The sequence below is a fragment of the Phodopus roborovskii genome, unplaced genomic scaffold, assembly GCF_943737965.1.
Source record: "Phodopus roborovskii unplaced genomic scaffold, PHOROB, whole genome shotgun sequence".
NCBI lineage: Eukaryota > Metazoa > Chordata > Mammalia > Rodentia > Cricetidae > Phodopus > Phodopus roborovskii.
This window is the reverse complement of record NW_026126448.1, coordinates 3,046,341-3,063,654: the sequence shown is the minus strand read 5'-3', so window position 1 is coordinate 3,063,654 and position 17,314 is coordinate 3,046,341. Positions and strand designations below refer to the sequence as shown.

At 36.5% G+C, this 17,314-nt stretch overlaps 1 protein-coding gene across 1 annotated transcript in view; it reads right to left on the bottom strand.

Moving 5' to 3' along the window:
- The window catches only part of Faf1 (Fas associated factor 1), a 271,924-nt gene that overhangs the window by 59,618 nt on the left and 194,992 nt on the right, over window positions 1-17,314 (bottom strand). The window contains exons 14-15 of the mRNA XM_051188455.1: window positions 6,596-6,732; window positions 3,783-3,871 (exon numbers count right to left, since the gene is read on the bottom strand). Of these exons, the coding sequence (XP_051044412.1) occupies window positions 3,783-3,871; window positions 6,596-6,732 (226 nt within the window). The remainder of the gene's footprint in view (window positions 1-3,782; window positions 3,872-6,595; window positions 6,733-17,314) is intronic.

Sequence of the window (17,314 nt, the reverse complement as noted above, 5' to 3'; positions counted from 1 at the left end):
GAACCTCATTCTCCTTTCCTGTCCTCCACTGCAAATTCTTCAGTTTCACCCCTAGCCCTGTAGCAGACCACCTGCCGCAGACTGCCCTCTCCTAACTCCCTGAAGAATGTGCAGATCCAGTTTTCCTCCTTCCTAGAAACCCTCTCACTTAGCTCCCTCCCATCTAGCCCATCCCAATTCCTTCCTGTCCGTCCCTAATAACTAGAAACATGCTCTACCGTGTACCCACAGTGCCACACAGAGCAGTATTCCCTACTGAACAACCCATACTCACCACATCCTAAGATCTAGAGAGGGCAACAGAAATCAAGGAATGAACAGTCACCCACAGAGACAAGATCATATAACAATACCTTGAATCACAATCAGCTCAACCCAGACGCCTAGACATCATTGTAAAAATACAACCAGTAACAGTCAGGGCAATACCTCTCCACAAGAACCCAGCAAAGACACTATAGTAGGCAGAATGAGAGAGTGAAAAATCTTAGAAAGCTCAGTCCTAAATGGGATATCTCCACTAAATCTTTCCCATCAGGGTTCAGGACACTCTGAGGAAAGATTTTAAGAGCCAAAGGGGATAGAAGATACCAAGGAAACAAGGCTGTATAGACAGAGCAGGACTGATGTGTGTATGAACTCAGACTGTACACAGGTGTAAGCCAGCTGGGGTTCCAGTACTGAGAGGGTATGTGGTGATATTTTGTTTATGATCTAACAAATGAAGCTTGCCTGAAGATCAGAGTACAGAGCTAGCCACACTAGTTAGCCACAGAGGCCAGACAGACACCTTTAATCCCAGTACTTGGGAGACAGGGGCAGAGGGATCTCTGTTCATTCAATGCAACAATAATAAAACAATTAACAACTGCAATGAGCTAAAAGCAAAACAACCACAGTAAATATACGCTTTATGTGCTATGGAGTGTTTTTATTTTTATGAGTCAGTCTTATATGTAGCCCAGATGGGCCTTAAACTTGCAGTCTTCGGCCTCAGCCTCATGAGTATAACATAGAAATCTTTCCCTCTTATACTTAAGTTTCAATGATAGGAGACTTGGATTTTTCATTGTTAGCTTTATGTTAATTTTTTTGCTCAGTATTAAATGAATTAATGTCAATTTCTTTACCAAAGAACTACAAGAAACTCAGATAATGATGAAAGATTGAAGTAAAAGATGCTTGCAGATATTGTGCATTTATTATTTTAGGTGCCTGTCTGTAGTCAAATGAGAGAAAAAGAAAGGGTATGGATTTGGATAAGTGGAAGAAAGTAGGGAAGATCTGGGGAAAGCTGGGGGCAGGGGGAGGGAACTGTAATCAAATATACCGTATAAAAAACTACTTAAAAAAATAAACTGAACCAAACTGACTCATATTGCCAAGAGAGATGGCTCAGTGGTTAAACTACTTGCTGCATAAGCCTGACAAATTTATTATAGGTCCTCAGGACACACACTGGATCTGGAAGCCATAGTACACACTTCTTTAATCTCTTGCTCTTAAAGGAAGAGATCAGACGCAGAGACAGAAAAGTTCTCAGACGTTCATGGGCAAGTTAGCCTGTTATATAAAGAAGTGAAGAGAAACCTTGTGGCAAATAAGGTGGAAGGTGAGGACCAACACCCAGGTTGCCCTCTGACCTCCACAGGCATACTACAGCATGTGCACACCCACAGTTGTACACAGAAACATGTATATATACAGCATAATCTGTAAGTCTGGTACTAATGAGACTCAAGATTTAAATGGCTGAGGAATGTGTTTAGTGAATTATTGCCAATCAATGCCTCTATTTAGGATAAATGTAATCTTGAATGGCAACACACCTATTATTACAAATTCCTAAGTACAATACTTCATATTTCAAAATACCAATTTATAGGATAATATTATAAATATCTTCCTACCAGGCTGTCTTTCCTTCAAAGTAAATAGCACACCAACTAGCTAGAAAAATTACAACTGAACATTTTTGTGGGAACAAAAGAAAGCCATTAAGTATTAAAGAGTCAAACCAGTGGCTGAAGATGTGGTTCATTTGGTATAGTACACGTGCAGCATGCATGAAGTCCTGGGTGTGATCTTCAGCACCATATAAAATTAGGCACAGTGGTGCCAACTTACAATCCAACATTTAGGAGATAGAGGGAGGAGTAATACAAGTTCTGGATCATCCTTGGCTACATTTGTCCCAGACACATGGGGTGCTGTCTTAGAGGAAGTCTGAGACACATTGTGTCCTATCTTAGTGCAAAACTGAGACACATGGGGTCCTGTTTTAGTGGAGGCCCAAGACAGATAGGGACAGGGGAGACAAAACAGGAGAGACCAAAACCAGTAGTAGCACCTCTGTTAATCTGCTACTGGGGGACTTTGTGTTTATATCACCATAATCAAACTGCCTTTTCAAGTTAACTCATTTCAGGTAAATTCTTCCAAACATCCACGTACTTAATTAACAAACACCTACTGAATACGGAACTTGTTCTAGGTATAAGGAGATGGGCTATAAACATGAGTAAGAGATGACACCTATTTATAAAACAAACAAACAAACAAACATAATTGGGCCCAGTATGGCGGTACACAGCTTTGATACTAACACTGGGAGCCAGAAGCAGGCAGATCTCTTTGAGTTCTAGGTCAGCCTGGTCTATAGAGTGAGTTCTAGATCAGCCTGGTCGATTTATTGAGTTCCAATTCAGTCCGGTCTACATTGTGAGTTACAGAAAGCCAAGGCTACATAGAGAAGACTCCATCTTAAACAAATGCAAAAGAAACAGAACTAATTGCTTCCCTACCACAACCGAAACCAAACAAACCAACCAACCAAACAAACCCTGTTAAGTGAATGGAAGACAGAACTAAATAAACAAAGCAAAACACTAGTACAGGTTTATACTGAAATTGTCTACCGTTTCACATTTTTAATAATTAAAGAGTATCCTACTGAAAACATGCATAGTACCTAGAAACTTTAATTGCCTAGAATTACCATCTCCCTTTGCTGTTGTATAGAAAAATTAAAAAAAAATTAAACCGTAAGTTTACAAACACCCATGAGCTCAACACTTCAAATGAACAAATGCTAGTATCTGCTTCATTTTTTTATAGATTAGTTTTGTAAATACAGAAATTTCTTGATTGATCAAGTGTTAATCATTAAGGGATTGTTAAAACAGCAATTGGCTACATGACTGGATAAATTTACTTAACTGACCCTCAGTTTTCTCATTAAAACATAACCATGCAAACCTAGGTTGGATTGTCTTGTATTTGACTCTCAGTATCCATGGTCTACAAAGCTTTTGATTGGATTGGGTCATCTAGAGGTACCAGCAGGAGACCACAGTAATGAAGGAAATGAAGCTATTCATTTATGTACTTCATATCAAACCATAAACTTGGCAACATCTCTATCAAACCCAGTCCTCAGCACAGCGCCTCCTACTTTGCCTGTATAAAAAGGGACAGTAAAAACCTATATAGTAAGCAGACGTTCCTGGACCTAAGTTTGCAAACATGACACTAAATTATCTTCTTGCAAAGTATACTGTCCAGCACCCTAAATCTAGTATACAAATTGTAAATTTAAATAAATCTTTAGAACTTGAAGACATGGCAAGAAAAGACCAAACATTGATGACATAAGGAACCTTGGCAAATCTAGAATAGCATCTTGACATACTTATCTATCAGTCACAGTACAGTAACTCATCATCAATGACAAAGCATTCTATCAACGGCCTATGAAAATTCCACTTCACCTCTTATCTTACCTCATCCTTTATGTCTTCCTGTTGCTGGGCTGAGAAAATCTCCATTGCAGCCATGAGTCTCATCATTAACTCATCCACTGTTGTATTACCTAATGAGACGTAAGAGATTCAAACTATGTAAAATTTATATAACTTCAAGTTATTAAAATTATTACAAATGAAAAGGCATTCTACAATTAACAATAAAGAAATTGTCAGCATTAGAAATTACAGACTGGAATGTTAGTATTGAAAACACTTTTATATACCAGGCGGTAATATGCTCCCTAAAGGTTTTATAGCCTCCTCAAACAGACCACCAACCGGAAACCAACTTCAAACACCTAAGCCTGTGATGGGGATTTCTCAATCAAACTACCGTAGTCACTAACATTTACCAAGCCTGATAACCTGAGTCCAGCCCATGGTACCTATAAAGAAGAGAACACATACACAGAACAACAAGTAAATGTAATACACAAATTAAAATGAACATTTACAACATACCTATCAATTCATTTAAAAGTAGCAGTGCACATTATAAAATGATATGTTACGTTTTTGTTAAAACAAAACAAAACAAACAAAAAACCTTACTCCAGAAGAAAAAGGTTAGTGAGAAGAATGGCATGGTTGTACCACTTTCACATATTTCTGTACTATCTGGCTCAATAGAAAACAATTATAGCTTTGTATCTATCCCTATATTAACTAGTGAAAATGTGCTTTATTGGTTTACATTTATGAACAATATGTGGCCTTCTGCCAACATAGTCAGAAAACGAAGAAACATTTTAATAGGTACTTGTTACATTTATTTGATTTTATACTTAGAAGTTTCTTCTAATTAGCATCACGAAGAAATTGAAAGTATCAAAAGATACACTTCTGTATTTTGATACACTAAAATTCTTTTCCTCTTTCCCCTCAAAACTCCATGGCCTCCCTATATCATTCAGGCTGACCTTCAACTCTTGATCTCCCCACCTCTGTCACTAGAGTAGCAGATGTTACATCTGCACCCAACAATACCCAGCTCTGTTATCTACGAAATGATGTTTTTTTTGCAAGTATAATTTTAGTCCATTACCAATCAATGCCTTTGGAAAACATTACTTCACTCTAAGTTATGTATTTCTTGTAAATGTTGATGCATGGCATTGCATGATATTAAAAAAAAAAAACCCCAAAATCACACTTGTTAATATCACTACTAATGTCATCAGAAAGTATTTATGCTTTCAATCTTCCAGAGGAGCATATAAATTTTTTATTGAAAACCCAAATATTGCCATTGACAAAAATATATCCAGTTCTTTTATTTGAAAGTGACAGATTGACTTTATTTTATAGAAAATATTTGCCAAATGCCCAGTCTCCATGAGCACAATTTGTCTGTCCAAGAGTAAAAAAATTATTTCAGGGAAGGTGGAGAGAAGAAACTAATTTAGCTCAAGAAATTACACAAATGATTTTTTTTGAGACAACTAGAATATACTGGTCCTTATCACTTAATAAAAGGGCTAAAATTCTAAAAAAAGAAATGCTATCTTCTTCAAGGATATCCTTAAGTAGCCTTTCCTTTTCTAATTGTAAGTGCATGGCAATAAATGTGGAGACTAACATACAATGATTTATGTCATAGGCTTGACTCACAATAAGATGACAACATCTTTAGAAATCATTGCTTTTAAGCCACCAGTGTAAGTGTTAATGTAAGAAAAAGGGCAAATTACAAATAATCTACAAAAACAACCCAAAGTAAAACAAAATCCCCATCTATTATAATAATGACAATAATTGTGGCCTTGCATATTCCCTGAAACAGAACATCTGAGTCCGTGCCCCATAGTTTGCAAAACACAAGCTATCATAATATTACCTCTGATGAAGAAAACAAGAAGGAAATGTCTTCACTTTATACTCACTCCATGGGAATCAACTCCCTCAGCAGGTCTTTTTAAAAGACTGCCTAGGAAACTATCATCTAGAAACTAAATGCTCTGGTTATAGAGAAAACAAAATACCTGAGCTTTTGTTTTGTTTAGGCTTTAAAGGCACTGGAATGCACAAATCCCCCTCCCCTATCAGACTTAAATGGGGCAGAAATGAAGTACCCTAGACTCAAGCATTAGCTTGGAACACTTGAAAAATTTTGGCAGCACAGAGTGGATGTGCTGTTTTTATTTAAGATATCCCATGAACACAGCAATTTTTTTATTCTAGCTTTCAGATGTTTTAGTAATAACAAAACCATTAATTCATCTTATTTAGTTTTTTTTTTTTTTAAAGAAACAATTTAAACTATGGTTACATTTACAGAAAAATGTAAACTATGGTTAAATTCACAGGAATTCCACAGATTTTTGCCTCAGGGTTGCATCTTAGGATGAAGTCACACAAATAAGGAGAGACAACTGACACGTGAAAAATTCAATTTGCAATGTATAGTCATAGAATTTTCTAGATAATTAAAGATAAGCAATTCTTTCAATGTTGCAGCTACCAATCAACAAAAATAAATGTCACATTTGACAAATGATTATTACCTAATTGATAGTTTTAGGGAATTAAGCATTTCTGAACATTAACTTGACTATTCTATGTTCAAAGAGCTCTATGAAATTTTATAGAGTTATAGAGATAATTCTGATAGATTTTTAAACACAGCATACTTGACTTCTTTATAGCACCTGAAGATGCTCTTCAGGATGTTTTATATTTTAAAATGCAAAGACATTTATCAGTTGTAAGAAATACTGCAAGCTTTGGTGGGAAAATGATAAGGTTATCACATATATAAAACTTTATTCCCATTGTGACATGTACTTTACCTTGTATCACATTTAACACTTCATTAGATGACCGCTTTCCCATGATAATCAGGAAAAGTGGAAACTGATCAGTTTTTTGAGTCCGAATGGTTTGTGCAATAACACTGCCAAAGTGTCTATTGCACATTGTCAGAAATCTGAAACAAAACCAAAGTAAGTTTCAAACAAATTAGTAGATCTGAGATGCCATTACTGATCATGTAAAGATAGCCCGATGTAAACATCCGTGTGGAAATTTTTACTATGTTGAGTTTTCAACCAAATCTTTAATGGCTGTCATATAGGAAAGAAGGAAGCACACCCTAATTGCTGTCAAGGGATGACGGCATGTGATTCTTCTTACGTCTCATATATTACATGATGTACCACCTAGAAAATAAAAGAATTTCCAGGGAAGAATTTCTTAACTAGGATAAATAATATAGTGTGGTAAAAACGTAAATCGACTAGCATCATTTAAAAACAGATTTAGCAACACTTTCCTAAGTCCTTAGAGTCAAGAACTAGGCTGCAGCACTGTGTCTCCTCTAGAAGTAGTAGGTCTTCTAGTTTGTACTTAGTGTGGAACAAAAACAACAATCCTAAGCTTTTGGCCAAAAAAGCTCAGAGATATTAGCATACTGAAGTCTAGCATTAGTATTCTTAACACGATCTGGAATAAATGAAAAAACTGATAAAGCTTTTCTCTTCTATTAGAGGACTGTTTGAAATTAGCATTTCTTTCAAGAGAAAAGGGTAGCTTATGATATGTTTTCAGATCTGATGGTAAAAAGTAAATGTCATAATAATAATGAATTATGAAAGACCAAATGCAAATATAGAATGCTTTAATAAGATCCAATTTAATAAAGTCTGTAAAAATAATGGACTTTTAATAACACAGGTCACAAAAGGCAAAACAGTGGAAATTCTGGAGACTAGCCACTGGTACTAGCTTATTAATTCTTAATTATGTTCATGAAAGGCAACTTAAATCGTGTGTTTTCTTATGCCTTATGATAATATTTTAGGTAACAACTCCTCTGAAATGTATGTTCTAGCTGATGAGCAAAGTCCTGTCGTCACATGCATTAGAAGGTAAATCTATTTGAAAAGACAAACGGTATTAAAATGTCATGTGCTCAGATTCATTTGATAACCAATTCAAAACAGAATCAAACCTCTTAATTTTTAAAGCCAATACATTTTCTGTCAACAGAAATTCATTTCAGAAATTTAGGCAGAATCTTTTGTAAAACCCGTGCAGTGACTACAGAAAGTAGATCTTGTTAAGGACAACTAGAACTGTCAGCCAGAGTGTCAAGACAAGTTAGCACCACTGCAGTAAGTTCATCGGGAGGCAGCTTCATATACACATTTAGTGCAGCAATAATCAGACCTCGTGGCAATTTGAAATGACAAGGCCTTAAGAAATCCATTGTCGGCCAAGAAATATCAGTGCCCCCATGAAAATTCAAATCTTCACATTCCACAACTATTATGGGATAAAAGGTTCTCAAGCAGACTAAGCTTCCATACCAAATTTCACACTCATAAAGCTTTAGCTCATCAACAGGGATGTGTAGATTAGGAGACTAGCAAGTTAGGGTTTCATTTTTCTTTCTGTGTCTTACTAAAATGTTTGAAGGCAGACTTGACCCTGAGCTGATCACTGGCAACCTCTAAAATTAAAGATGTCAAAAAACAGTTGGAATGCTATTTCCTACAAAAGGGAGAAAATAAGTCCTTGTTGCTTTCACACCAATGGATTGAGTGGCTATCACACAGTAGATGCCATCACAGCACTGGCCTCACTAGCTAAACAGGATGCCCCCTGGCCCCTTGAGACGAAAGAAAAAAGAAAGGAAGAAAAAGAGTAAGCTACTGAGAGGATAGAAAGAAGGATACAAAAAGAGAGAGGGAGGGAGACATGGGGGAGGGAATGAGAGGAGAGGAGAAGGGAAGGAAAAAGGTAGGAAGAGAAGATCACATTAGCCAAAACTTTAGCTCAAAACCAGAAAAACAGACATGGGAAAAACAAGCTGTTTTAAGGAAAAAGGTATTTTTTTTTTTTTTTTACTTAAAAAATTATTTGTGATATTTTGTTCCCTTTGAACAGTTAAAAATGGATTGAGTGGCTATCACACAGTAGATGCCATCACAGCACTGGCCTCACTAGCTAAACAGGATGCCCCCTGGTAGGGAGGGCTAAAATTGTCATCCCAACTGCAACTCTATATTCTTCAGTCAGATGTCATGAAGGAATAAATAAATGATTAGATTCCAGTAAATCTAGTGGATTCCACCCCAAAGGGGCAACAATTGCTGTTATGCAATAGTGGGAAATCTCTTATTTTCTTTCTAACTGTAGAAGACGTAAGTAAACCAATGACCTATCAATCACCAACTTATTTGAAGAAGGGAATTAACAAATTGTGAGGGCTGGCTCAGTGGGAAATGACACTTGCTATGGAAGCATGTGCACCTGGGCGCAGATCACTAGCATCTATGATAGAAAAAGAAAAGTCAGGGTAGCCACACACCAGTAACTTCAGCACTTAGCAGGTGGAGACCAGAGGTTTGATAGGACTTACTGGCCTCCAGCCTAGAGCCAGGTTCAGTGAGATACTCTGTCTCAATGGAATAAGGCAAGGGCTGACAGAGCAAGATGTCAACCAACATCCTCTCAGTGCTTGTGTCAGCACACACATAACTCCAAAACAAGGGGGGGGGGGCAAAATCAATTCCCTGAAACCAAAACCTAAAATGATAAAACTGGAAAGACAAAAAGTAAAAACATGTAAGGGGATAAAATAAGAAAATAAAAGAGACAGAAGGACAGGTTGAGAAAATGACGAAAGCTGCAACCAAGTGTACTTACACTGTTAGAAAACCTAAGGCAGGGAAGATGAGGTCAAACAGTTTCAAATGAAAAGAAAAATAAGCAGAACGGCAGATGGTTAACATTTACTAACTGTTAATTTTCAGCATATAAACTATAGATCTTTTCTGTCTTACCAATGGAAATCAGGATTATTAGTATGTCAGATATGGAAAAAATAATCTCATTTTAATTCAAAGCATGAACTAATTTAGTTTCTTTCCATCAAAGACATAATTACACAAATCACTGACTTTTATCAAACTGCACTCCACTACATGGAATCTAGCTACTTAGTGGGGAAGAGAAGAAAAACCTCCCCTCCTCTTTAATTTTTTGAGACAGGTTGTTATGCAGCCCAGGCTGCTCTCAGACTCCTGATCCCCCTCTTCTACCCTGTACACACTTAGCTCAAGCAGTTAAATTCTGTAAACTTACTTTTTACTTAGTATGTATGACAGGTAATATTTTTGATTTAAAAAAAATGGAGGTCACAAAACTGTCACTATTCTATTTAAAGTGATTATAATTCTTGAATGTTCTTGCCACAAATTTAAAGGGGACTCCAACATAAAGTGGAGTGAACCTATCTTTAACACACCAATCTTCTTACAAGGAGGAAATGGAGTAAGATATAGAAGACATTCAAACTTGTTCTTAGTGGTAGGCCCTCAAAACTGGCAATTATTTTAATTACTATTAGTGATTAAATTACTATAGTCATTATTTTAAATACTATTAAATGCTTAATGATATTTAACATTGAAAAAAATTTGCATGTTCTAGTCCACCTCATGGGTCCTTAGGTTTGGTGGCAACTATCTTTACCTACTGAGCCATCTGCTATTTAATATTTTCATCATTAATTGCATAATTAAAATGGTTCATTCACACCAACACAAAAATCTTTTTGCACAGCTTAAAAAAAAAATAAATCAATGAATTGCTACCTAAACAAAAACAGCTAATGGTTTTATTGTCATTCAGAAAATAAAAGAGCAGAGTTGGGCAGATAGCTCAGTTAGTAAAGTGCTTGCCATACATTATGAAGATCTGAGTTCAGTCAGTCCTAGCAGTGCTTGTAAGCCAAGTCCAAGGAGGTGGAGAGATACAGGAAGTTGTCTGGAGCCCTTAGGCCAGCCAACCTAGTCTAAACGGCAAGCCCACATCTCTGGGAAGAATCATGTTTCACTTCACAAAACAAGGTAGCTCCTAATAAATATCTGATGTTTTAACTTCTGGTCTCCCCATGCACATGCACAAATGTAGACATATACATTTATCAGCCCTGTGAACCACATCTTTAATGAGAGGTTACTCAGCAGATGAAACCTGTGTCTAACCTACTGATGATCTGCTCTAATATTACCCAATATTTTTAGTCAAGCATTTAAATACTATGTTTTAGCTTCAGCTACTCACTCATTTCTTTTGAAGCCACTAGTTTTAAGAAAGCTCTTCCCTTTAAAAAAGATCCAAGGCAACTTTCTACTAAGGATAAGCCATTTAGTTAACATATATGTACATGTTCAAGGTTCTTTTCAGTGTTCAATGATGGATAGAAAGAACAGAGTGTAAGATAAGGAACTTTGGGGTCACACCCAATCCAACCAACACCCAATTCATTCTTCTTTCCTTGCCTTTTCCCTCTAACAGGAAAATATAGTGAAATTCTTTTAACTTTAAGTGTGATTGGTCAAGCACACCAAAACCAGGCCAGCCAAAGAGTTATGTTTCTGACTGTGTCAATCCTGGAAATCTGCCTCCCTCTCATCCTATTATCCAGCTCTTTTCTGGAGTTCCTTTTGGAAGTGTTCTTCAGCACTGCTGGGATAACCCCCTTGCCCTTTCAGATGGCTTTGAGTTTTGTAGTCTTAAGTCTTTGGTTCACACTGACTTAGGTAAATAAGTACAAAGCAGAGCTGCAGAGACTATATACCCAGTGATCCTCAACTTTCAGTGTTCCAGGAATCATCCAGGGAGTTTCTTTAAAAGGCAAGCTTCCCTAGAGATTCTGACTTGGTAAAACTGGGATGAGGCACAGGGAACAGCCTCTTTAATACAAGTCTCATCCCAGGTAATGTTCACTTTTGAAGCATTTTTCAAGAAACCAGAATGTTGTCCTTTAAAGGTTTTTGGTTGTCTCTGAAGGCAGTTCTTAAAGAAGTCATTCCAGAAATGTCTGGGACAATGCAGCTTCACTGAACCACATCTTATTTCCTTAAGTAACCACTGAATCATTACTTTTTATGACATTTTCATTTGTTGAAGGACATCTATATTGTTTCCATTTCCTAGCTATTATGAATACAGCACCAATGAACACAGCTGAATAAGGATCTATGTAGTAGGATATGCCAGCAAATAGAGATCTAGGACACACAGTAGATCTGCTTTTAGCTTTGTGAGAATTCTCACATTGATTTCCATAATGACCACATTGGTCTATAAAACCACCAAAAGCAAATTGGGATTCCTATTCCATGGAAACCTCAGTTGTCATTGTTTTCTTGATTTTAGTCACTCTGACTGGGGCAAAATGAAATCTTAAAATAGCTTTAATTTGTATTCCTGATTGCTAAAGATATTGATCCTAGCTCTGAATTTTTAGACTTGAGTAAATAACCTGAAGTAATCACAGAAGCCAAGAAGGTAGAAAAGGATGATGAAGGGATAGGGAGGGGAGGAAGGTAGAAAGAGAGACAGAGAGAAGGAGAGAGAGAGAGAGAGAGAGAGAGACAGAGAGAGAGAACTCCATCTGTAAAGGGAGGTAGGACTTCCATAGAGACGGAGATAACACTAAGGATGTTAGGAAATACCATAGAGAAACAATATTTTATAAGCTTACTTAAACCCACACATGCAAATAGTTTACATGGAGTTATGCAGACAGAGTGATTAGTGCTCCCCAAGAACCACAGACTCTCTAACAAAGACCCCAGTGTCAGACATGGGAAAGCTCTCCTTGAGGTATTAGTCTGGGGATTCCAAAAAACTCCAGACAATAGAGTCTACTACCATTACCTTTGGTTGCCTGCAAAAACCTGAAGGTAAGACCCTATGCCTGAAGACACCACACACAGAACATGGAGTAATCAAGCTGGAAAACTAAGATGGAAACCACATTGAAGAACAATTCTCATAGTATCCAAAGGTACTATGCAAGCTGCCAATGGAGAAAAGCAATCAATAGTCCTAAAAAGTTCATAGTTGTAAAACCTATAAATTATGATAATGGATGGGTCTGGCAGGATATTCCCAATAATTACAACAGTGTCACACTATTACCTTGGAGGATACAAACAACTGTTTGATTGGATTTAAAGTAATTCCACAGGAGAGATTTCATGCTAAGTACTATAAATCCAGATAGACACCTGTGTCTAGCTACCTTTAGATGACAACCTGCTACTGACATTCTCTTAAATGAATATAACTTCATTCTTAAATGCATTCTAAATACTGTCTTGATACTCACAGATAAGTGCAGCTCTCACCCTTATCTAAGAAACTTCTTTTGTAAAAGGCAAAGACTATTATAGAAATCTACAACTGGTTAAAATGCAGAGAATTAGATGCCTGGCCCCAATAGGTACATCCCTAATGCAACCCCTATATGTAAGGCTCAGGGACCACATGAAAGAAGGGGTTTGAAAGAGTCTAAGAGTCACAAACCTGCTGCTAGAGAGTGTCTTCTAGCATGTCAGGGATTCTGCACTCTGCACTCATGAAATAACAATATGGTTGCTGACACAAGACCTGCACAATAGCAACACTAGACAACATACCAATGTGGACAGGAATATACACACAAGGCCTTTCCCCAGAAGAAGAGCTTCAGAGAAACAGTGGCTTCAGAGAGAAGGAGAATCAGTTTTCTCCAAAGAGAAGTCACCTGACACATTATCCAATCCCAAATACTTAGATCTGAATATATACACATAATAATAAAAACAACACAAAGTGGGCCAAGGAAGTGGGTTTGCGTGCATGTTAGTAAGTAAAACAAAACTGTAGAAACAGAGGTCATGAACTTGAGAAGAAGTGCAAAGGGTGATATGCAAGGAATTGGAGAGAGGAAGGAGGTTGAAAATTATGCAAATATAGTACTTATACATGAAATTCTGAAAAAAATGTAATTGCAGTTCACAAGAAGATAAGTATGTCTAGAGTAAAACAAAGCATAAAGACAAAACAGATGGCTTTGACTATATGGCAAAAACTATAACAAAAGTCAAGAAATGAAAAAGCCCTCTGAATTTCAAACCACATTACAAGGCTTAAAATACAAAGAATTTTTATAACTATTAAGTAAAACACAAGCTTACAGAAGCAGCTAAGTCTAAGACGTATGTGACAATACTCAAAATAACTATTCTTAATTACAAATTTTATTTATTTTATTATTTTATGTGTATCAGTGTTTACTTGAATGTATGTCTGTGCACCATGTGTGTGCCTGGTGCCCACACAGGTCAGAAGAGGGTGTTAGATCTCCTGGGGCTGAAGTTACAGAAGGTTGTGAGTCACCATGTGGATGCTGGGAATTGAACCTCTGAAATTGCAACAAGTGCTCTTACCACTGAGTCAACTTTCTAGCCCTGACCTAAATCTCATTTAAAGTCATTCTAAGCCCCATTCCCCACCCCAACTGTCAGATTAGTAAATATTAAGGAAATAGTCATGTCTATCCACAGTTAATATGAGTGGAATTGGTAACAACTTCACTGGCAATTAGGCAGTATATATTAAAATTAATTATATGTGCATACATACCCTCAAATTATGACTTTTATACCTGGGCCTTTAATTAGTAGATATGCTTCCATGGGATATAATCAGTGTACACAATTAACACTGCAGGTTAATAATGGCATAAGAACGATTATCACTCAAATTTTACCATGGTAATATATTGGCATTTGAGATGGCTGAATAATATTCCACTGAGTAGATTACGTCTTTTTGTGTTTCTAACAATTCTAAGCTAGTTATGTATTTTCAGTTTTAATCACTACAAAAACATACAACAAATATCCTCAAGTATTTAATTAAGAAAAAGTCTGTGAAGCAGGCATATTGGGGAAGAGGGCGTAATTATTTAATGATCAAAACCGTCATTTTAGATATATAGGCAGACTACAGGCAATTTTAAGAAAACAGGATATGATCTGGGGAGGATTGAATTGAGGGGGAAAGCTCTTTTTGTTTGAAGCATAAACTTTGTTAAGTTGTGTCAATAAATAACTACATAGATTTTAAAAATAGAACACACCCCCTGGTGGTAGCTGCACACACCTTTAGTTCCAGCACTCCTGAGGCAGAGGCAGGCAGATCTCTTGTGATTGGAAGGCCAGCCTGGTCTACAAAGCAAGTTCTAGGTCAGGCTCCAAAGCTATACAAAGAAACCCTGTCTTGAAAAACCAAAACACAAACAGCATACACCCCCCCCAAAAAAAAAAAACAACCTACATGATTTTTTGTTGTTTGGTGCTGTTGGGAAATGAATATAGACCTGCCATATGCTAGAAAATCAAATCATAATAACCCCCAAACCTTTACCCCCCCCCCCAGACTGTAACTTTTCAGTCTCTTTGTTGATTATAAACCGCATCTTGAGACCTGACAGTTTAATAACTGGGGAGGAGTTAAGCTATGAAAGACTAATTTGTAATTGTTTTTGGAGGAAAACAATAATTTTTTAAGTCAGTAACCAGTTTTTTTTTTTTTTTTTTTTTTTTTTTTTTTAGCTAGAGCACTCCTAATCTAAAAATCCAAAATCTATAGTATTGGCAACTCAAAAAACTCCAAATACAAAAGAATTGTGAAATCACTCTCCTCTCCTCCCTACCACCAGACATTTGCAATAAGTACTGCTTATCTAAGCTGGGCATTTTAACACATGCCTTTAACCAGTACTTAGGAGACAGAGGAAAGCAGATGTCTATGTTTGAGGCCAGCCTGAGGTACAAAGTGAGTCCTAGGACAGTCAGGACTACACAGAGAAACTCTGTCTCACACCACCACCCCCCAAAAAAAGAAAGAAAAAAGTACTGCTTATCTGTAGTAAGGAGATAAGCTTAAGTTTTCTTAAGTGTAAATCACAAAACCATAGAAGGGCTATAGAAGAGAGTGGGCGAACATTATATTCTACACATTTCCTCTTTGTTTTGTTCTTCACTGGCCAATAAACAGAAAGCTCTTACTGGACATATGACAAGATTATGACTTTGTTCTAAGGACACTGAGAATATTTTGGCTTTGACTAATCAAAGTCTCCAACCAGTAGGTCTATGGCTGGGGCTTGCATTTAATAGTTTAGGTTATGTGCTAGGGGAAAATACAGAGAATAAGAGATTAAAATTTACAGTGCAAGTTGGTGTTCCTAAACAGGAAACAAATCTACTCTTACCCACCTCTGTACATGATACCTAATGCTTAACATATATTTATTGTGTAGATGGCCCAAGTCATGCTTCAGTAACCTTTATCTGCACTATGACAAGTTTGGAAAAACAGCCTTCTTTTTTTGTTTTATAACTGCTTCTGAAATCTGTTTAATTTAAAAACAGTATAAATTATGATGGTCTTCAGGATTCCCCTGAGTTTCTACCTTTATTAGGACAATCAAAGTAAGTAGGTGTTGATTGACAAGTTTGTGATTCTAAATTTCCTTTTCTAATTTTTTTAAAGCAAAATATAGAGGTTTTGTAAATTTATATTTAAAAACAAATCACCCACTGACTTAGGAGAGCTATAAAATACCCAAACATTAACATATTCTTTCACATGAAGACCAAAGCAACTAAGGACCTACTGTAGTTGTTTATTAGTTGTTTCTTTGGACAACTTTATGTAAGCCTCTGCATTCTCATCTATATAATGAAGACAATGACACTTAGTTACAGAATTAGTCTGTAGATTATCAATACTACTTTCCCCTTTTATGTGCTTCAGGGTCAAAACAAACTCTCTTCCTCACCAACTAAAGATACATTTCCTACAATAAGTTTCCTACTGTATAACTTCCAGCCATAAGACAATGCCCTCCTGTGAGAGAAACAATTGAAATATGTACCTGCATCTCCCATTTTGGCATGTTCCTTAATTTTTTTTTTTCAACTGCCAGAATTGGAGATGTTATGATTTTATTATACAAAACATTTCAGCATTCTTTATTCTAGGGCTAGCTAGTTTCCCTTAGAATCCTGAAATTCATACATAATATCATATATGAAAACCAGTATCATTCTAAAGGATAGAAATGTAGGAAAGCTAAGACTCCACACACAGGAAGAAAGTCTTGGAAATATAAAAGAGGAACACTGCAATGTATTAGCACTTCTTCAGTCAATCAGCAAAGCTTTCAACCAATATCAACTAAAAATCAGCAGTCGATAAGGGTTCATGTCACTTGAGACAGCTGATACTTGACAAGAGTGAACAGATATGTCAACAGTGCAGAACTTCTCTATGGTATACATCTGCCATGTTTTACATCATCAAAAAGCAGTTAGGGGCCGTATCACCTAAGCTCCTTAAAGAATTACCATTACTGAAAAAATTAATTTAAAACCCTCTATTTTCTACAGGGGCTTAATATTTTAAAATTTCATTTAAAATAACAGGCCTTTTGCAAAAGAATAGTAGAAAATAGCCATCTATTACAATTCTTAATGATTTTCAAATAGAGTTATATAATTAAACTCATACTTGAATGCCAGGAAATCTGGAGAGGCATTGTTAGGATTCACATACAAGACAGTAACTACAACAGTAAAATGTGTGATGAATGGTTACTGATGCCTAAGAACGTCTTTTTCCCCATCCACTGCAAGAATTATTGAGCAGAATTTGGT